The sequence below is a fragment of the Choloepus didactylus genome, chromosome 1, assembly GCF_015220235.1.
Source record: "Choloepus didactylus isolate mChoDid1 chromosome 1, mChoDid1.pri, whole genome shotgun sequence".
In the NCBI taxonomy this organism is placed as follows: Eukaryota; Metazoa; Chordata; class Mammalia; order Pilosa; family Megalonychidae; genus Choloepus; species Choloepus didactylus.
In genome coordinates this window covers 65,287,027-65,309,709 of record NC_051307.1, presented here as the reverse complement: position 1 = coordinate 65,309,709, position 22,683 = coordinate 65,287,027, and the positions used below count along the sequence as shown (strand labels likewise).

At 38.7% G+C, this 22,683-nt stretch overlaps 1 protein-coding gene and 1 pseudogene across 2 annotated transcripts; one reads left to right on the top strand and one right to left on the bottom strand.

Annotated features, from left to right (window-relative positions):
* Window positions 1–2,684: 2,684 nt before the first annotated feature.
* On the bottom strand, window positions 2,685–18,522 carry TRMT10C (tRNA methyltransferase 10C, mitochondrial RNase P subunit). 2 transcript variants are annotated; one of them, XM_037835780.1, is made up of 2 exons: window positions 18,336–18,522; window positions 2,685–5,124 (listed from the first exon to the last, which is right to left on the bottom strand). In XM_037835780.1, the coding sequence occupies exon 2, from the start codon at window positions 5,094–5,096 to the stop codon at window positions 3,840–3,842; it is 1,257 nt and encodes a 418-aa protein (XP_037691708.1). In that variant the 5' UTR covers window positions 5,097–5,124; window positions 18,336–18,522; the 3' UTR covers window positions 2,685–3,839. The 2 variants fall into 2 exon arrangements, with proteins under 2 accessions (XP_037691708.1, XP_037691800.1); XM_037835872.1 differs by lacking the exon at window positions 18,336–18,522 and adding an exon at window positions 18,200–18,282.
* On the top strand, window positions 18,462–21,725 carry LOC119514279 (annotated as a pseudogene).
* The last annotated feature ends 958 nt before the right edge of the window (window positions 21,726–22,683 follow it).

The window sequence follows — 22,683 nt, the reverse complement described above, 5'->3', positions numbered from 1 at the left end:
GGCAGTATCAGAGCCTTGGAACCCTGAGAGCAGGGCTGGAACTAGGAAAGAGGCAAGTGAGGCACTCTAGGAGCCTTCCCTGCCTCATTTGTTCTGGCCCCATCAGGCAACCTTAACCCCTTGTTCTTTTTTTTTTTTTTTTAATTCAGTTTTATTGAAATACATTCACACACCATACAATCATCCATGGTATACAATCCACTGTCCACAGTATGATAACATAGTTATGCGTTCGTCACCACAATCTATCTCTGAACATTTTCCTTACATCAGAAACAACCAGAACAAGAATAAAAAAATAAAAGTGAAAAAAGAACACCCCAATCATCCCCCCCATCCCACCCCATTTGTCCTTTAGTTTTTATCCCCATTTTTCTACTCATCCATACACTAGATAAAGGGGGTGTGATCCACAAGGTCTTCACAATCACACTGTCACCCCTTGTAATCTACATTATTATATAATTGTCTTCAGGAGTCCAGACTGCTAGGTTGGAGTTTGGTAGTTTCAGGTATTTACTTCTAGCTATTCTAATACATTAAAACCTAAGACATGTTATCTATATAGCGCATAAGGATGTCCACCAGAGTGACCTCTCGACTCCATTTGAAATCTCTCAGCCACTGAAACTATTTTGTCTCATTTTGCATCCCCCTTTTGGTCAAGAAGATACTCTCAGTCCCATGATGCTGGGTTCACATTCATCCCCGGGAGTCATATTCTGCATTGCCAGGGAGATTTACAACCCTGGGAGTCAGGTCCCACTTAGGGGGGAGGGCAGCGAGTTCACCTGTCGAGATGGCTCGGTTAGAAAGAGAGAGAGGGCTGCATCTGAGCAACAAAGAGGTACTCGGGGGAGACTCTTAGGCACAATTATATGCAAGTTTAGCCTCTCCTTTGCAGTAATGAGCTTCATAAGGGCATGTCCCATGATAGAGGGCTCAGCACATCAAACCACCAGTCCCAATGTTCGTGACAACATCAACACCAGTCCAGGTGAGGATGTCCAACACATCTGCACCTTCCCCCAGATCCTCGGGGCTGGGGAGGGGGAGGCTGTAAATATATTTTTTATTATCTGCCCAAATTACTCTGGGATGTGTCACTATTTCACTCCAGCCTATACTAACCTACCGTATCTCACTGCCTATTCAAAGTTCCATGCAATTGTGGTGTTTGAACAAATCGACTGTACAGTTGTACTGTTTAGAAAATTTAGATCCTGTACCAAATAGATATCTCTTCCCTTGGTCTCATATGGAAGTTGAAGTTTTAAAACACAGTCAGTTTCAACCTTTACCCTTTGGCCTGGCTTGCCCTGGTCTTAACCAGACCTGCTTCATTCATATCACTAATTGAAGTCTGGGCTCTTTTTCAGCTTCTTTTTTTTTTTTTTTTTAACAGTGGCTGTATGCACTAATACTGACATTCATATCTGCCAAGCTCTACCTCTGAGTTTCAGGTGTCTCAGAGATATGCATTGTTCCAGAGACCAATCAGGTTATACGCTAAGGGATCCGCATCTCAAAGTTTAGAGACAGGCATTACAAGTCAGGGACAGAGTTAACTGCTGTAAGAGCTTACAATCTAGGGACTATTACATTAATTATGTCCACGTTAGGCTATGTTCTATGATTCAATTCTGAGTTTACACATTGTAGTTAGTCCATATTGGTGAGGCATTAAAGTGTTTACCTTTATTTCTGGTGTACTTCACTCAAATACTGTGTACAGGATCCATTCACCTTGTTGTGTGTCTCACAGCTTCACTCCTTGTAGTTGCTCAGTGTTCCACTGTATGCGTACACCACAGTACACCACTCCATTCTTCAGTCAATGTACCCTTAGGTCATCTGCACCCTTTGCAAATCATGATTATTGCCTCCATGAACACCAGTTTGCAAATGTTCATTCATGTCTCTGCTCTCAGATCTTCAAATGACATACCCCATAATGAGGTTGCTGGACCTTTTGGTCCCCACATACTTAACTTTAACCCCTTGTTCTTAATCACTGTATTTTTCTTCAATATATCTCAAGTGGTTCAAGTATCAGCACCTTGCCATTTAGTAGGGCCTAAGAGCTGAAATTCACACTACCCTCCTTGAGATCTTAAGTTGACACATCATTTTCTCAAGGCCTTTCCTGATCCCGAGTTCGGGTTTAGGCATCCCTTATTTTCGCATTGCATTTCATATTTCCCCTATTCATAAACAGCTGATTTATAGGTTAAAGCTTGGACTCCATAAGCAGACAGACCTTTTACTTGAAGGTAAGTAAAAGGTAGAGACTTCCAGACTCTACACTTGAAGGTTGGGTTGTTATGAGTAAATTTTCCTTATTTGTAAAAAGGGCGAGTTTCTTCACCTGTAAAAGGGAGGAAACGATAGTATCCACAACCGAGAATTGTTTAAATAATTCACGTAAAGTGTATACTGTACTGCTTGGCACATAGTAGATATTAAGTAGGTACCAAGGAACACTTCGCAAAAATTAAGTCTTGCTAACTAGGAATAGTAGGCCACATCATCTCTATTTTGCATGTTTACAAAAATTTTAATGTTGTAGGTAGTCTACAATGAATATGGTTCCTAAAGTTCATTTCTTGGGAAGCTACCATGCATTTCCCAAGTACATTAAGACTCATTTGGCTTTAAATGACAGAAATCCAACTCAAATTGGCTTAGGCAATAAAGAGCATTTATTAAAGGGAACTGGGGTATCTCATGTGGTTTGAACAACCAATAAATGCAAAAGGCACATCTACAGCTGTAGGTCAGGGATAAGTGGAAGCAAGGATTTGAACAACTCCACAAATTGGTCTTATTTCTTCATGTAAGCTTCACCCTCTCCTTCTATAGCCTGCCTTACTCCATACAACAGGACATGGCCATCACTAATTCCAGAGCTTCCTATCTTTTGGAATCCACCACTAGAAAGGAACTGACTTATGCACTCTCAGTTGATAATTCCAAAATTCCTGGAAAAGGGTTCTGGCTAACCCATTTTAAGTTAAGTGCCCATCCCTAGACAGACCAATTGGCCAGGGGAGGTAGGGTACTATGAGTAGCCTAGTTAGAGTGAGATGTCTCCTTCAGGCTAATCAGATGTGGCCAGAGGAGCAAGGTCTGCAAAAATACGACAGCTTCCATTCAAACAACAAGGCTGGAGAAAAAGAGGAAGTACTTTCTAGAAAAGGAAAGTTATCAACACAACAGGGAAAATGCCATAAGTAACGCTAAGGAAATAAACTCTTTCTTTCAAAGACAAGAAGTAAGCACTGCCTCCCCCAATCCATTTTTCATAGTAGAGCCAAATCCCATGGCATGTCAAGGGATGTCTCAAACTTTTTGTTTTAACTGTGATTCAATTAAATAATATACTTTAATGCCTATGAAATGTCCACATTTCGTAACATATGTTACTTTTATAAGTGAACCACTACCTGAAGTTTAGAAATCTTTTCTATAGTAATTTTGGATGAAAAAGTAGTTGTTAACATGCCTAAAACATTTAGGAAGGAAAACAGTCTGAGAGTCAAAGCATCCATTAAAAAAAGGCACATCAACAATTTAATTGTTTTACTGGGTCATTTAAAGCCTATTCTGCTTAACAATCCTGGACAACTCATTTTACTTTCTCAGATTATTAAGTGTTTTTATTACAGTACATAAAATATTTTTCCAAAGATTTGCAGATATTTAATGAATTGGGAAAAGACACACCACCATAGTTTGGAAAGACTACCCTTAAAATAGAGCAAGTGCATTCCACTCAAAAAGTACACCAAGAGAACTGTATTTCCAATCCATTTACGGTTTTAAAGCTACAAACATTTTCATACAAGCCACCTTTTCTTTGTGTGTACATTTAGAGAGCCTTTTGAAAATGAATTAAAAGCTTTTGACTTCTTCAGTGTCTTGGCAAGCTGTTGAGAATTCTGGGGAATCTCCATATAACCGGAATGTTTTCTCCTAGGAACAAACTTAAGAGCCTCTTCCCAACTGCCACTGTTTTTCAGACATAACAAAATACGCATCATTTGGTCTAAGGTGAGGTTTTTGTTACCAGATCCCCATTGTAAATATTTATCTAATGGGAGGCATTCTGTTGCCAGCTTCAGCCGTTTTGCATTAGCTAGAGTTGTGCCTCGCTGCATTTTCCGATCAACAAAAGACCCAATTACATAAATCTTGTCATGCTTAAAAGTAGTCATAACGTTGGGTGAGTCTGCTGTTAAATAGATAATACTGTCCTTTGGAAAGAAATCCAGATAAGACTTTTCTGTTGCTGTTAAAAGCAATTTGCCCCACTTCTCTCCATAACGTTTAACTAATTCTGTATAATAAGCTCCATCTATTTTAAGATTACAGAAATAAAGATGGAAAGGATCAACATTTCTTTTGTTCCATCCTTCACTTTCTAAAAGTTGCGAGACAGTATTCTTCAGTTCTCTCTGCTTCATAAAATCCTCATAAGCCATGTCAAAAACTAAAGGTTGTCCGAACTGCATGGCCTGGGCACCAATCCAGTCCATTGCAATGTTCATATGTCTATCCCAAAGTCGTAGAAATAGAAAGTTTTGCTGTTTCTCTTCCTCCTCAGTGGTTTCTGGCAGTTTGTTGTTTTTTGCTTCGTCTTTTGCTGCTGCTTTCCTTTCTTTTTTTATTTGCTTAGCTTTTTTCATTTTTTCCCTAATGTATAAATATTTTAAATATTTTGTTTTTGATGATTTAGAAGCGCATTCCATAATGGTTTTGAGCTCTTCTTCACTGATGTGTTCTGGTACTTCTCTGCCAAGCAATCTCCACATCTCAATTAACTCTCTGGTGGCAGCTAGAGGATCTTCATCCTTGCTGCTTGAGAATGTTGAAACAACTTCTTGCACGCTAGATTTCATTGTAGTTTTCCACCCGTCCAATTCTAGCTGTTCAGGAGGTGATGTACTTTCCTTATTAGGATGGAACTCAGTGGGTATTTTGGAAGACATATATCTCTGTAGAATTGTTGAACATAGATCCCTTCTCTTCCTATGAAGGGTGAATGGCACCAAAAGCCTTGCAAAAGGCCTTAAAAAGGTGATACTGACACTCATTTTGAAGAAAACAGGCAAGCAAGAATCCCTATAAAAGAAGAAAAATGCAATGAAAAGTTAGATAAAGATTTTTAAACTTCCCAATTAACTGTACTAGTATAAATTTGAGACACTAAAATGCAGCCAATTTTTGAAATGCAAAGTGGGATCTTGATATGACTTTATTGGCTGCTCATTATTTTTCCTAGACTCCCATGGCCTGGAGCCTGTGATCACTCACTGGACAAAAAGTTTAAATTTATTTGGGTTCTTATTTTAGACATGAAGTTCACTACAGCTTTAAGCTGAAGAACACTTTGAAGGTCCTTATTAGATTTGTATCTAAGGGCCGAGAGAATCAATGTTACCAGATAAAGCTGTGTACCACTGATGTGGCTGAAATCATGATACTACATTCTCTACTCTAATTAAGTCCACATACAAACTCAAACACAAGATCCTTCATAAATGTAACACATAAAGACAAAGGACAGAGATATTATAGAAATGGTAACTGGTAAAAAAGCATTTAAGGGTTGCTGTACCTATGGCTTCAAGTTCAAAAGGGAAATATACAGGTGATATCATCAACATGGCGATATAAGACATCCCCTGGAAAAGTCTTCCCTCAGAATCAACTAATAAAAGGACAAATCCCACTTGCTTGGATCTCTGGAGGATAATAGAGACTGGACAAGGACTCCACAAATGCTGAATTGAAGAAAAAGAGAAATAATCACTCAGATCAGGTAGGAGATTTCATCCCGGACCCATCAGTCCAGACCCCTCTCCATCACTCCGTTCTGCACAACTTGGTTGTTCCACAGAGGTAGTAAGTAGGTCCTGGGTCCCTCCTGCTACAGCAAGTTAGAACTCCACGCATATCTGGGCACAGGGACCCAAGTCTGCAGTGGCCCAGGGCAGATCATAAATGGCTGAGGAGGGTCACATACAAAAGTGTGGGGGGTAAAAAGAAGAGACACCATGGAAGAACTGCTGGCTAGAGGTGCACACACTCAATCCAGTCTCTGTTTGCTGGACCACCAAAATGCAAGATGGACCTTACTGGATTGGTCCCATCTGGGTCTCTGGGGCAAGATACCCTAAGGGGGAAGAAACCAGAGGCAGAAAAGCCTCACAGTTAAAAGAAAAGGGGGGTGAGTGAGTGGGTTTTGGAGGTTTGGAGGAGACTGAACTGCTGTAAGATAGGAGGATGGGTCCCAGAAATGAAAAGTGTAAGAAAAAGGAGGCACTGAGTGAGGGAGAGAATTTAAACAAATCAGAGGAGCAGAAGGGAAAATTCTGTACAAAACCAAGCAGAACAGATCAAGATTCCCGGAGAAGGAACAGAGGAAAAGAAACTTTCCCCTGGATGTGAAACCATTGCATAAAAAGTGTAATCTTAAAAACTGTACCACATATCCAGGGCAAGAATCAGGTGAAGAAGAGCTGAGAAAATCTGAACAGTTAAACACAGGCTACTGTAAAGGTCCAGAGTAAGTTGGACTAAGCATCAAAGAAGAGCCTTAACACAAAGCCAACCAACAATAAAACTGTAGGCAAGAGGAAGAAACTGACCTTCAGAGTTAACACATCTAAATAATCAGATTGCCCAGATATCAGCAAAAATTTAATATATTAATAAAAGGGTCAATCCACCAAGAAGAAATAATCATAAATAACCACCTTGCCCACAAAATACATGAGGCAAAAGCTGGCAAAACTGAAGGGAAAGAAAGAGACATTTCTATAATAATAGTTGGAGACTTCAATAGACCACTCTCATCAATAGATAGAACATCTAGACAGAAGATCAATAAGGAAACAGAGAATCTGAATAATATAAATTAACTAGACCTAACAGACATATACAGAACAGTGCATCTCAAAATAGCAGGATATACATTCTTCTCAAGTGCACATGGAATGCTCTGCAGGATAGACCACGTGATAGATCAGAAAACAAATCTCAATAAATTTATAAAGACTGACGTTATACAAAGCATCTTCTCTGACCATAATGAAATGAAGCTGGAAATCAATAGTATGCTAAGAACTGGAAAATCCACAAATATATGGAAGTTAAATAACACACTCTTAAACCATCAATGGGTCAAAGAAGAAATTGCAAGGGAAATGAGCAAGTACCTTGAGATGAATGAAAATGAGAATTCAATATATTGAAACTTATGAGATACAGTGAAAGCAGTGCTGAGAGGGAAATTTACAGCCGTAAATGCTTACATTTAAAAAAGAGTGGCTAGGTGAGACAGGGCAAAAAACACCTCCATGAAAAATACTAGATAAAAACCAGAAGGTGACCCAGAATACCAGTTTCAGTGACAAGTCTGGACAAGGTCTGCTAGAACCACAGGGGCTGTACACTTGGTGAAACCGGGAGTCTGCATTCTGAAATGAGTGAGTAAGCTGGCTGAAAGACCCACGGCGATGCTACGGTGTGGGGAAGCCGAGGGTTGGTGTTTGGCAACAGACTGGTTCTTAAAAAAAAAAAAAAAAAAAGAAAAATCCAGGAGTGGCTGCAGTTGCATCAGTGGGAACCGCGCAGTGAAGCAGGCAGGAGTGGGCTGAGCCAGCCTCTCGATGTCTGGCATGGAGGATAGCCCGCTGCAGATACCGTCAGGATCAGGGGGGTGGAGGGGAGAGCCGGAAGGGGAAAGAAACCCTGCGGCTTGCAGCTGGCTCCGCAGTGGGCTGGAGACACTCCTGCCCAGGGCTGTGCCCACAGCCCAGAGCTGCGCCAGTTGTCCCAAAGCTGGGAAGGAGGAACTGTGTGTGTGTGGGGGGGTTGAGACACCCCGTTCAGCCATCTTTGCATCAGGCTGAGTGCCCCTGCACGGCCCAGCAGCCCGGGGCTTCCCTTAAGGGACGGTGCACACTTGTGACGTAGCACAGCATTCCCTTAGCAGAGGTCCTGGAAGATCACAGCTGAGAAGGGAGGCCTGCTTGGAAAACCCAGGGACGCTATGTCAATGCCGGTGGTTTGTGGGTCAGCAACAGAGAGGGTCTGGGACAGAACTGAAATGAAGGCTTAGACTCTTGCAGCGGTCTTGAATCTCCGGGAACACCTGGGGGGTTTGAATATTAAAGTTGCCCTGCCTCCCCAGCAACCCAGACACATGCCCCACATTCCAGGCAGACGGCTCCAGCAAGAAACCCAAACTGAGTTCACCAACTGAACCCCACAAGAATCATTTCACCACATACCACAAGGACAAAGTTGAGGAGAACTGACTTGAGGGATATAGGTGACTCACAGACGCTATCTGCTGGTTAGTTAGAGAAATTTTTCGCCACCAACTTGTATTTCTGAAAAATTAGATTGGTATTTCTTTTTTACAACTTGAAAGAACCCTATCAAGCAAAGCAAATGCCAAGAGGCCAAAATAACAGAAAATCTTAATGCATATGATAAAACCAGACGATATGGAGAACCCAATTCCAAACACCCAAATCCAAATATCAGAAGAGACACAGTACGTGGCACAATTAATCAAAGAACTACAATCGAGGAATGAAAACATGGCAAAGGATATAAAGGACGTGAAGAAGACCATGGAACAGGATATAAGGGACATGAAGACCCTAGAAGAGTAAATAAAAAATAGAAGATCTTATGGAAATAAAAGACACTGTTGGCCAATTAAAAAGACTCTGTAAACTCATAACACAAGATTAGAGGAAGTTGAAAAACGACTCAGTGTCCTAGAAGTCCAAAGAACAGAAAATGAAAGAACAAAAGAAAGAATGGAGGAAAAATCGAAATGGATCTCAGGGATACAGATAAAATAAAATGTCCAAACTTAAGACTCATTGGTATCCCAGAAAGGGAAGAGAAGGATAATGGTCTAGAAAGAGTATTCAAAGAAATTGTTGGGGAAAACTTCCCAAACCTTCTACACAATATAAATACACAAAGCATAAATGCCTAGTGAACTCCAATATAAATCCAAATAACCCACTCCGAGACATATTCTGATCAGACTCTCAATATGGAAGAGAAGGAGCAAGTTCTGAAAGCAGCAAGAGAAAAGCAATTCACACATACAAAGGAAACACATAATACTAAGTTGTGACTACTCAGTGGCCACCATGGAGGTGAGAAGGCAGTGGCATGACTATTTAAAATTCTGAGAGAGAAAATTTCCAACCAAGAATACTTTATCCAGCAAAACTCTCCTTCAAGTTTGAGGGAGAGCTTAAATTTTTCACAGACAAACAAATGCTGAGAGAGTTTGCCAATAAAAACCTGTCCTACTTCAAATACTAAAGGGAGCCCTACCGACAGAGAAACAAAGAAAGGAGAAAGAGATATACAGAATTTTAACAGACATATATAGAACCTTACATCCCAAATCACCAGAACACTCATCTTTCTCTAGTGATCACGGATCTTTCTCCATAATGGACCATAAGCTGGGACATAAAACAAGCCTCAATAAATTAAAAAAAATAAAACTGAATATATTCAAAGCACATTCTCCAACCACAGTGGAATACAAATAGAAGTCAATAATTTTTGAACTATAACTCCACTATTTACTTCCTACAGGATCTAAAATACACAAACTCGAATGACAAATCAGTGGTTTTGAACTCAATGTAAAATATGCAAATTTTTGACAAGAACTATATAAAGGTGGGGGAATGGAGGAGTATAGGAACATAATTTATGTGTCCTATTGAAGTGAAGGTGATATCAAAGAAAAACAAGATTGTTATGGATTTAAGAGGTTAATTTTAAGCCCCACAGTAAACACAAAGAAATTATCAGAGAATATGACCACAGAGATGAAAAGTAGAGTATGGGTTAAGAGAAATGGGGGAAGTGGTAATGGGGAGTTAAGAAATGAGTGTAGGGTTGCTGTTTGAGGTGAAGGGAAATTCCTAGTAATGGATGGTGGGAAAGAGATAGCATTACAACATTCTAAATGTGATTAATCCCACTAATGGAATGCTAGGGAGGGGGTGGAATGGGAAGATTTAGGCTGTATATATGTTTCCACAATTGAAAAAGAAAAAAAAAAAAAAAAAAGACAGTCTAAATAGATGACAATTGAATGCCAAGGATGACCTGGATGGGATCTGAGGATGGAGGACAGGAGGCTCAAAGGGACACAGTTGAGACATAAGGAAAAAAAAAAAAAAGGAAATAGAATGTAAGCTTTGTATCATTGTTGAATCTCTTGTACTTCTTAGCTGTGTTTAATGGGATTGCATAAAAGAATGTTCTTGTTCATAGGAACTGTATATGTGAATTATAGTGTTTGTTCAAGGATGTGTGCAGCTAGTTCTCATATGTTCAGAAGACAGAGGAATAGATGATGGATGATAGGGAGGGAGGGAGGGAGGAAAAGGAATAGCGCTGGGACAGCATGTTAAAGTTGGTGGATTGGGGTATCAGGGGAGGGGGGGTCAGGGTATGCTGGAGTTCTGTGTATGGGGTTTGGATTGTTTTTGCAACTATTCCTATAACTTTGAATTTATTTAAAAACAAACAAACATACACACATAAGATAGCATTAACAAAACTAAAAGTTGGTTTTTTGAAAAGATCAATAAAATTGACAAACCCTTAGAGAGACTGATGAAAAAAAGAGAGAAGATGCGAAGAAATAAAATCAGAAATGAGAGGTGGGACATTGTGACTGACTCCACAGAAATAAAAAAGGATCATAAGAGAATACTATGAACAGCTATATGCCAACAAATTAGACAACCTAGATGAAATGGACAAATTCCTAGAAACACATGAACAACCTACACTGATTGTACAAGAAATAACAGATCTCAACAGACCAATTACAAATAAAGAGAGTGAACTGGACATAAAAAATCTTTCAACAAAGAAAAGCCAAGGGCCAAATGGTTTCACAGGTGAATTCTACCAAACGTTGTAAGAAGAATCAATACCAATCCTGCTCAAAATCTTCCAGAAAATTGAACAGGAGGGAAAATTACCTAACTCATTCTATGAGGTCACCTTCACTCTAATACCAATCACTCTAATACCAATACTCTAATACCAATAAAGATACCATAAAAAAAGAAAATTACAGACCAACTCCTCTTATTAATACAGATGCAAAAATCCTCCACAAAATCCTTGCAAAAGCAAATCCAACAGCATATTAAAAGAATTATACACCATTTTCATTACTCCAAAAAGAAAAAAGAAGAAAGGAATTATATACCATGATCAAGTGGGTTTTATCCCGGGTATGCAAGGGTGATTCAACATAAGAAAATCAGTTAATGTAACAATGTAATGTTAACAAAACAAAGGAAAAAAAAACACACATGATAATCTCAACTGATGCAGAAAGGTATCTGAAAAAATCCAGCATGCTTTCTTGATAAAAAACACATTAAAATACAGGAATAGTAGGAAACTTCATTTACATGATAAATGTCATATATGAGAAACCTACAGCTAACATTGTACTCGATAGCAAAAGACTGAATTTTTTCTCTTAAGGTCTGGAAGAAGACAAGGATGTCCACTGTCACCACTGTTTTTCAACATTGTGCTAGAAGTTCTAGGTGGAGCAGTCAAGGGGGAAAAAAAGGCATCCAAACTGTAAAGAAGCAAAACCTACATTATATGAAAATGACATGATCGTATATTTAGAAAGTCCCAAAAAATCTACAAAAAAGCTACAAGAACTAATAAATGAGTTTAGCAAAGTGGCGGGATACAAGATCAACATGCAAAAATCAGTAGTATTTCTATACAATAGCAATGAGTAATCTGAGGAGGAAATAAAGAAAAAAAATTCCATTTACAATACGAACTAAAAGAATCAAATATCTAGGAATAAATTTAACCAAGGACATAAAGGACTTGTACACAGAAAACTACAAATCATTGCTGAAAGAAATCAAAGACCTAAATAAATGGAAGGACATTCTATATTCATGGACTGGAAGACTAAATATCATTAAGATGTCAATTCTACTCTAATTTACAGATTCAATGAAATTTCAATCAAAATTCCAATAACCTTCTTTGCAGAAATGGAAAAGCCAATGATCAAACTGATTTGGAAAGGTAAGGGGACCCAAGTAGCTAAAAAACATCTTGAAAAAGAAGGACAAAGTGGGAAGGCTCATACTTCTTGACTTTAAAGCATATTACAAAGGTACCGTGGTCAAAACAGCATGCATGATACTGCATAAAGATAAGACATATAGATAAATAGAACTGAATTTAGAATTCAGAAATAGATCAGCACATTTATGGTCAACTGATTTCCTGCAAGGCAGCCATGTCCACTCACCTGGGAAAAAACAGTCTCTTCAACAAATGGTGCTGGGAGAACTAGGTATCCATATCCAAAAGGATGAAAGAGGTCCCCTCTTTCATACCTTATACAAAAATTAACTCAAAGTTGATCAAAGACCTAACTATAAGCGGCAGGACCATAAAATTCCTAGAGGAAAACGTGGGGAAGCATCTTAAAGATCTTGTGGTAGGTGGAGGTTTCTTAGACTTGGCACCCAAAGCACAAGCAACAAAAGAAAAAAGAGTGGGTCTCCCTCAAAACTGAATATTTTTGTGCATCAAAGGACTTTGTCAAAAAGGTGAAAAGGCAGCCTACTCAATGGGAGAAAATATTTGGAATATCCAATAAGGGTTTAATATCCAGGAGATATAAAGAAATCCTAGAATTCAACAATAAAAAGAGAAACAACACAATTAAAAAATGGGCAAAATACCTATATAGATACTTTTCCAAAGATAAAATATAAGTGACCAAAAAAACATATGAAAAGATGCTCAACATCACTAGCTATCAGGGAAACGCAAATCAAAACCACAATGAGATATTTCACACCTACTAGAATGGCCATTATAAAAAACAAAACAAAACAGAAAACTACAAGTGCTGGAGAGGATGTGGAGAAAGAGGAACAGTTATTCACTGCTGGTGGGATGTAGAATGGTGCAGCGCTTTGGAACGCAGTTTGGTATTCTTTTCCAGAAGCTAAATATAGACCTGCCGTATGATCTGACAGTCTCATTACTAGGCATATATTGGAAGAACTGAAAGCAGGGACATGAATAGACATTTGCACCCAGTGTTCAGAGCAGCATTACTCACAATTGCCAAAAGGTGGAATATACATATGATGGAATATTATTCAGTAAGAAGGAATGAAGTCCTGAAGCATGTGATAATATGGATGAACCCTGAGGACATTATGTTGAGGAAAATAAGCCAGACATAAAAAGAAAAATAATGTACAATCTCACTAATATGAGCTAATTATAATAAGTAAATGTAGAGTTAAAAATCTGGAATACAGATTACCAGGAAATAGAATGAGGCTAGAGAATGGGGAGCGGTTGCTTAAGATTTGCACAATTTTTAACTAGGTTAAATTTAAATAAGTGGAAGTGGATACAGGTAATGATGGCACATTACCATGAGTATAATTACCAGTGCTGAATTGTGTGTGAATGTGTTTGATAGGGGAAGTATAGAGTCATACATGTCAACAGACGGAAAGCTTAAGGATAAAATACGGGACTGTTTAACTCAGTAAATCTCGTAGTGGATGATGACTATGATTAACAGAACAAATATAAAAAATTTCCTCCATGAACTAGAACAAAGGTACAAAACTATTGCAGGGAGTTAATAATAGAGTGGTGTACGGGAAGAAACACACCTGTTGCAGACTATGGACTATAGTTAACAGTAATATCTTAATATACTTTCATCAACAATAACAAATGTACCAGACCAACGCTAGGGATCAATGATGGGGGGGGGATAAGAGGTACAGGATGTTATGGATTTTCTCTTTTATTCTTCTGGGAATAATGAAAATGTTTGAAAATTGATTGTGGTGATGAATGCACAACCATGTGATGATACTGTGAACCACTGATTATACACTTTAGATGGACTGTATGGTGTGTGAATATATCTCAATAAAATTGCCTTAAAAATCTAGAATATTTTACTAGGAGATAGAATGAGTGCAGAAAATGGGGAGCAGATGCTCAATGTGTGCAGAATTTTTAACTAGGTTGAATTTAAATGTTTGGAAGTGGATCGAGGTGATGGTAGCACATTATGGTGAGTGTAATTAACAGCACTGAATTATGAGTGTGACTGTAGTTGAACGGGGAAGTTTAGAGTCATGTATGTCACTAGAGGATAAAACATGGGACTGTATAACACAGCAAACCCTGTAGGTGGATGACGGTGGTGATTAATAGTACAAACATAAAAATGTTCTTTCATGAACTAGAACAAATATATGTCATTATTACAAGGAGTTAGTAATAAGAAAAATGCACCTATTGCAAACTACGGACTATAGTTAACCATAATATTTTAATATTTTTTTCATCAATAGTGTGCTGGTTTGTATATATTATGTCCCCCAGAAAAAGCCATGTTCTTTGATGCAATCTTGTGGGGCAGATGTATTGGTGTTGATTAAGTTGGAACCTTTGGATTAGGCTGTTTCCATGGAGTTGTGACCCACTCAACTGTAGGTGATAACTCTGATTAGATAATTTCCATAGAGGTAAGGCCCTGCCCATTCAGCGTGGGCCTTGATTAGTTCACTGGAGTCTTATAAAGGGGCTCACAAACAGAAGAACCTCAGAGCTTCAGCTGAGGGACACATTTTGAAGACAGCTATCGAAATCTGACACTGACGTTTTGGAGTACACTATTCTGAAATGCAACCTGGGAGCAAGCAGATGCTAGCCACATGCCTTCCCAGCCTAACAGAAGTGTTCTGGATGCCAATGGCCTTTCTCCAGTGAAGGTACCCTGTTGCTGATGCCTTACCTTGGACACTTTATGGCCTTAAGACTGTAACTCTGTAACCAAATAAACCCTCTTTATAAAAGCCAATCCATTTCTGGTATTTTGCATTCTGGCAGCATTAGAAAACTGGAACAAACAGTAACAAATGTATCACATCAATGCCATGGGTCAATTATAGTGGTGGATAAGGGGCATGGAAGTTTGTTTTTGAGTAATGAAAATGTTCTAAAATTGATTGTGGTGATGAATGCACAACTATGTGATGATACTGTGAACCAGTGATTGCACACTTTGGATGAATTGAATGGTATGTGAATATATCTTCATGAATGGCCAGCAGTGTCAAAATTAAAAAAAAAAAAAAAAAAAAGATGGAGGACCCCTATCTCACAACATATACAAAAATTAATTCAAAATGGATCAAAGACCTGAATATAAGAAACAGGACTATAAAACTACTAGAAAAACATCTTCAGTATCTTGTGTTAGGCAATGGTTTCTTAGACTTTATACCCAAAGCACAAGCAACAAAAGAAAAATAAATAATGGATCTCATCAAATTGAAAACTTCTTTGCATCAAAGGACTTTACACGAAAGCGAGAAGACAAAGGCAATCTCAATGGTAGAAAATATTGGAAACCACATATCTGATAAGGGTTTACTATCCAGAATATATAAGACATCCTACAATACAACAATAAAAACGAACAACCCAATCAAAAAATGGGCAAAGACTTGAACAGACATTTCTCCAAAGAGATGATATACAAATGGCTAAAAGCACATGAAAGGATGCTCAACATCACTAACTATTAGGGAAATGCAAATCAAAACCACAGTAAGATACCATTTCACATCACTAGAATTGCTACTATTAAAAAAAAAAACGGAAATACAAGTATTGGAGAGGATGTGGAGAATTAGGACACTCATTTGTTGCTGATGGGAATGTAAATTGCCATAGCTGCTATGGAGGACAGTTTGACAGTTCCTCAGAAAGCTAAGTATAGAATTCCCATATGACCCAGCAATATACATCTACTAGGTATATACCCAAAAGAATTGAAAGCAGAGACTTGAACAAATATTTGTACACCAATGTTCACAGTACTGCTCACAAAACTGCCAAAAGATGGAAGCAACCCAAGGGTCCATCAACCGATGAATGGACAAACAAAACATGATACACACATACAATGGAATATTATTCAGCATTAAAAGGAACTGAAGTTCTGATTCATGCTACAACCTAGATGAACCTTGAAGATATTATGTAGAGTGAAATGAGCCAGACACAAAAGGACAAATATTATATGATCTCACTGAGATGAACTAATTATCATAAGCAAACTCACAGAGTCAGAATCTAGAATATAGTTTATCAGGAGCTGGATTGGGGGTAGGGAATGGGGAGTTAATGCTTAAATTGTACAGAATTTCTTTTTGGGTTGATTGGAAATGGATGGTATTGACGTTAGTACAACATTGTGAGTGTAATTAATAGCACTGAATTAAATATGTGAATGTGGTTAAAAGGGGAAATTTTAGGTCATAGATGTTACTAGAACAAAAAGATAAAAACATAGGACTATACAACACAGTGAACCCTATTGTAACCAAGGACTATAGTTAATAGTACAATTATAAAAATGCTTACTCATGAACTATAACAAAATGTACTACACTTTTGGCAAGGTGTTAATAGTTGGGTAGTTGACGGGGGGAAAAACACCCTAATGTAAACTATGGAATATAGTTAATAGTACAGCTATAATATTCTTTCATCACTTGTAACAAAGTTACCATACTAATGCAAATTGTTAATAATGAGGAAGAGGGAAAATAAAGGAGTGCTGTATTTTCTACCTATGACTTTTCTAGTTAAAAAAACAAAACAATAAAAAAGGGACATGTACAGAGACCTGATTAAAAATAAAATCAAACTCTTCTACAGTTCAGACTTTATTTTACAATAAATGTCACTGCCAAACAAAATATGCAAAATTGGCATATTTTATGTAAAGCTCCAAAATTTTACCCTAAAGCTCTGGATGTCCACAAGATGATGAAGATAAAGATGAGAAACCAGTGTCAAATTTGAAGGATAGGAGAATTCATATTTTTATAAAATGTGACATAAGCATTGAAAAGAGAAATTCCTTCTTCCCCTGGCTTCCTATAATGACTCTGCATGCTCCAGGGTCTCCTATCTCTATGGCCACTTATTCTTCTGAGTGCCCTGCACTGATGCCCAGATGCCTACACTTAGAGGCAGACGAGCCTCTGAGTTCTGCCTTAAGAACTCAAATCTTAACCACATCTACACATTTTCTCTGTGAGATCTGATATTCAACCATAGCTTCATTCACAATGCATCAGCGATAGATACCTCAATACAACAAATAGAAATAATCTCTTCCCCTTCCTTTCCAACTTGCTTCTCCTCTGTACTCTTTCAGGGAGGGGTATTGCTATCCATCCAGGTGCTGGAGCCAGAAACTGGGAATCATTTCATTTCCATCCTCTCCCACACCCACCATACCCAATCCATTTGAGTTATATTCCTTTTACTTTCTAAATACTCTTTGAAGCCACTCACTTCGTTTCAACCCTATGTTCTTAACTGCATCTTCTAGCCTCCATCTCTCTCCAATAACTGAACCATTGTAGCCAAAGCATATCTGATCAATGGCACTCCTGTCACTCCTAATGTGTGTCTCTAAGCCTACTGCTACCAGGTTAAAGTCTTAACTTATTAACGTGGTTTATAAAGTTTATCACATCATACGTTGCTTACTTCTTCAGATGCATCTCTAGCTATTCTTCACCGCATACTTTTCCTTTACCCTGTACCTCCGTATCATAGCACTTACTGTATTTTAATTGCCTGGTTTATTTGATAACCACCAAATAAGGATAAGCGCTGTGTCTATATTGCTAACACTGAATACTGGATGCTTGGCAGAATTTGGTTCACAGTAATCACTCGAGTAATTTTCAAATAAATATCCTGCTTCAATGCTTCTCACATTTGAAAAATGTTCAGACCTCCCCCCTTCCCTCCTCCCCGCCCTCCACACACACACCAAGGGGAAAAAAAAATTACTTCAGACTCACCAAAATATTTAACCGGGGTCCTCAGGCCCGAATTTCAGAAACATTGATTTCAGAAACAAAAGTCTTTTGAGGTTTGTCTTTAAAACTCGTAAATAGTTTTAGAATATCATAGGAATGTAAATCAAAAGTTAAAAAAAAATCAAGGATATTGCTTAGGGAATCTCTGCTCTTGTTCCAGGTATTGTACTACTTACGGTTTATTAAATCATCAGGCTTTCTCATCTGTGGGCCTTCTTTGCGCATGTCCCACGAAATGTATCTTGGAACACCTCCCGTCTTCCACCCTCACCCTATACACACACTGAGAGATCAGAAGAAACCCTCCCATACCGGGATGTATAGATATCGGATCCTGGCGGTGCAGAGTGTACGGATCTTTGAGGTCGCAGTAACACGCAGTGATTCGCGCCAGCAATAGCCTCAGAGCTCTCCTCTCAGCCCACGCCGCAACCGTCAATGACCAAGGCTGGTATCCGGCACTCCGGATGCACAACCCGGAGTCCTGCCGTTTTCCTTCCGGCGCTGCGATGTGACGTCACGCTACGTGGTCTATGGCCCTTTCATTCTGTCCCGGGGGAGAGGCTTTCCGGCCGGCAGGGCGCAGGAGGCTGCTAGCGCCCCTGGGCTCGGGGACCCGCTCACCAGGCATGGGGCTTTTTCCTCGATTAACATTTTGTTGTTGTTTTGTTTTCCTTCATTTTAAAAGCTCTTTGTTATTCCTTATCCTCTCACTTTAACCTGTTCTCTACTTGGGCCCCTTAAACATTAACTCACAGAATTAAAATTGTCTCTCACTAGTCCACTTTCTCAGCTATAAATTCTGATGCTAGGACTTTAATTTGTTAAACTTTTTGACCGGTTTATTACTAATTCTTGGCATAATGCTTGGAATGTGTAGGCAACACTAAATATTTCTCTCTCCTCTTAGATCATTTGGAAAATTTAATGTGCAAATAAAGTTAAAGCACAAACTGCAAGTTGGTGGTCTTGAGCCAAATCCAATTTACAGGTGTTTTGTTTAGCCATCACAGTGTTTTCGAATGTTTTGATTTGGTTGTTATTATTAAAGCATGTGATTTCACATAAAAACTCGTTTGGAAAAGCAGAAGGTCTCAATGCCCTTAGCCCATATTCCTGTTTAAGAAACAACTGGTAAATCTGAGTAGAGGTTGCTCTGTACACAAGACACCAACTCTCCAGTTCTCCATTGCTTATTCCACCACATGTTGTTCTTGTTACACTGGGAAAAGTGTCAGTTGCCACATACGTTGTCTTGACCGTTTTTCATATAGTAGAGAACTATTTGCACCAATGTCTCTATCAAAAGTTGGAAGAAAAAGCTTGGATCCAAAGGTTTAGGTGATTCTTCTTTAGCAGAGTTTCTGTAGCAGAGAAAGTAGAGTCTGATTCTTGGCTGTATCTTCAGCACCTTCAACAGTCCCTGGCATGTAGAGAACTCAATAGGTATTCGTATAATACTGTAGTAGATCAGGTAATAGATGATAATGACTTGGATCGGGGGTGGCAGAAGACGTGAAGAAGAGGTGGCAGATTTGAAAGATATTTAAAAGGTAAAAATGATAGGATTTGGTTTGAGTTGGAATTTGGGGTGAGAAGGAGAAGTCCATGGTCTGGCTTGAGCATCTGGGCAGATGGTGACTGGTAGTGCTGTTACTGAGATGGGGGACAGGGACAAGGAGTAGACAGAGTGAAGGCAGAGATGATGAGTGCAATTTTAGACATGTGAAGTTAGAGCTTCCTTCAAGACAGCCAAATAATGTCTCGTTTAGGATATATGGCAGTTGACTGTATGGGTCTGGAGCTTAAAAGGGGAAGAGCCAAAGAGAGAGATTTGAAAGTTGCTGACATAGACTTGGTAGATGAAACCATATGGGTGGAAGAGAATACCCAGGGTTGGATAGAGAAGAGGAGCTGACAAAGGAGACTGAAAAGAAGCAGTCAGAGAGATAGGAGGAAAACAATCAGATGATGACATAGAAACCAAGAGAAGACTGTTCCAAGGAGAGGATGGGTCACCAGGGTCAAATGCTGCCAAGAGATCATGCAACTTAGACTGAAAAGCTTCTATTGAATTTAGCAAAACAGTGGCCATAGGTACCTTATGCTGAGGTTTGGGGACTGAAGCCAGGAAAGAGTGGATGAGGAATGAGTGGATTAAGAGAAAATGGAGTCAGCAAGTATAAATAATTTTTATAAAGTTGAGCTTTGTAATGTAGACTCTGTCCCCAGGTGTAGAGTCCAGAAAGTTTTTATTTGTTTGTTTGTACTGTTACTGTTAATTTGGGAGACACTAGACCATTTTAAATGCTAATAGTATTGTTAGCAAGTGAATAAGGGAAAGAGAAGACAATAGGAAGGGAAAATTTCCTGAGGAGATTGAAGGAGATGGTATTTAGAGTTGTGGGGGGAAGACTGATCTTAGATAGGTAGAGGAAATACCCTTTCTTTGTAATAGGAAGAAAGGAAGAAACACAAGTAGAATGGAAGCCAGTTGGTAGATTTGATCCGTATCATTTGAGGGCATTTCTATTCTCTCGGAAAGTGTAGTCTGCTGAGAGTCAGGGATGTGGAGAGGCTGAAGAAAGGGTGAAGGTTTGATATCACTGTCATAGAGAATGAAGTGTGAGCTGAATAGGGGAATGACCATGTCATGAAGCAGTACTGATGGTCCAGTTCAGTTTTGGGATCATGAATTTGTACTGATACTACTCTTGCTATGTGATAATCAAAGGGACATTTTAGAAATACCTGTTGAGAAGTAATGGTATCTCTATAGATTTTTTTGATTATAATCCATACAATGATAACCTGATACCCTGCAAAGAAGCAGGATTAAAGTTTTCAAAATGAGAAATTCTTCAGATTGTAAACAGAGAGGATCCAAATTGCTGGCAGGCTAGCCATGTAAAAGAGGGAGGAAACGCTGGTTTCATTCCAAGCCAGTTCCTGGAAGAGAAGAGAAAGGCAGTTGTTAGAAGAGGCTGGGACAATTCAGGACCTTTTTTGCTATGATAAGTAGCAAACAAGAAAAAAGATGGTGTATCTCACCACCAGAAATGCAGAATTTGATTGCCATGAAATCCAGATATATGAAGACGTAGTCAAAATGGCCCCCTTCCAGACAAAGACTTTACTGATAGAAGCCCAAGGTGTGGGCTGAAGAAGCTTGAAAAATGGGTTCATAGTATCGAATCTCACTAGATTTGGAACTACAGTGCCATTTACTTCACGGAAACCAAGAGAAGATGAAAAAGATGGGTAGGCATTTAAATTTGTGCTATGATCTGAAATGGAAACAGATATTAAAGCTGGAAAGTATTTGGAACATGGGGAATATGAAGGAAATCTCTATGGAACCAAGATAGATTCTATTCTTGAAGTTGTCCAAACTGGAAGAACTTGTATTTTGGATATCAACCCACAAGCACTGAAAGTGTAGAGGACACTGCCCCAGAACTAGAGAGGTTACGTGCCATGCACAAAGCTGTGGTGGATGCTGGAATCACTACCAAGCTTTTGACGGACTCTCACTTGAAGAAAACAGCTGATGAAAGTGCATGGATTCAGAGAGCTTACAAGCACTATTTTGATTTGATCATCATAAATGAAAATCTAGAAAAAGCCTTTGAGAAACTACAAACTGCCATAGAAAAACTGAGAATGGAACCACAGTGGGTCCCAATAAGCTGGGTTTACTAATAATTCAATAAGGTTAACATTTAAATTAAAACTTTTAAAAAGTGACTGCAACAAATAAACCTTCTACTGAGAAAACACATGCAGAGATAGAAGATATCTTCTAAGTTCAGGCATTTTTATTCTGTTGATTGAAATAACAGTACACTATTCTAAATTTTTATATAAAATGTGATTGGGAAAGTGGACTAATATATAATTTATCTTAATTTTTCCAGAAAAAAAATCTATAAAAGCAGATTGCCTCACAGTGCCAGGGCCTCTCGTCCCTCACCTCTTTCTTTGCTCGAGTGCCCAGATGTTCCTTCTTGCATGTGTACTTAATAAATTTTCTGCCTGATTATTCTGTGATGTGCCCTTGAATTCTTTATTGCGGCATGGCCAGGAACCTAGGAACCCAAATCTGTCAACAGATGTACTTGAGTAAGCAACTTTGACTGATAGATTATGGTGGAGTCAGATATCTACTTTTGTGAATCTAATGCTGGAGCAATATCTGGTAATGCCAGGGTCCAGTAAAGAGGTTGAAATGAGATGGCATAGATATCAAAGTCAGGGTATAACTATGGTATTGCTTTTGCTTCAAAATTCAGTTTTCTATTCTGTATTTAATACCACTTGAAGATTCTCTTTTCCTTTTGGTGTAGGCATTTCTGCTTTTGGGTCTGCCCAAATTAGGGATGTCCCTCCTCTCTGGGCCTTGTTCTGACTTTTTAAAATTTACTGAGATGCAATCCTGCCATTGTATCATGAAAGCAGCCATAGACAATACATAAACAAATGGGTGTGGCTGTGTTCCAATAAAACTTTATTTATACAAAAAAAATTGAGATGACATTTTTAGGACACACAGAGGTCAAACAACAAAAAATTCCTATCCTTTAATGCCTTGCAAAATTCAGTGCAATGTAACACCTGGGCTGCTTCTGCTGTCTGCTGGAAGAAGGGCTCTTCTATTATC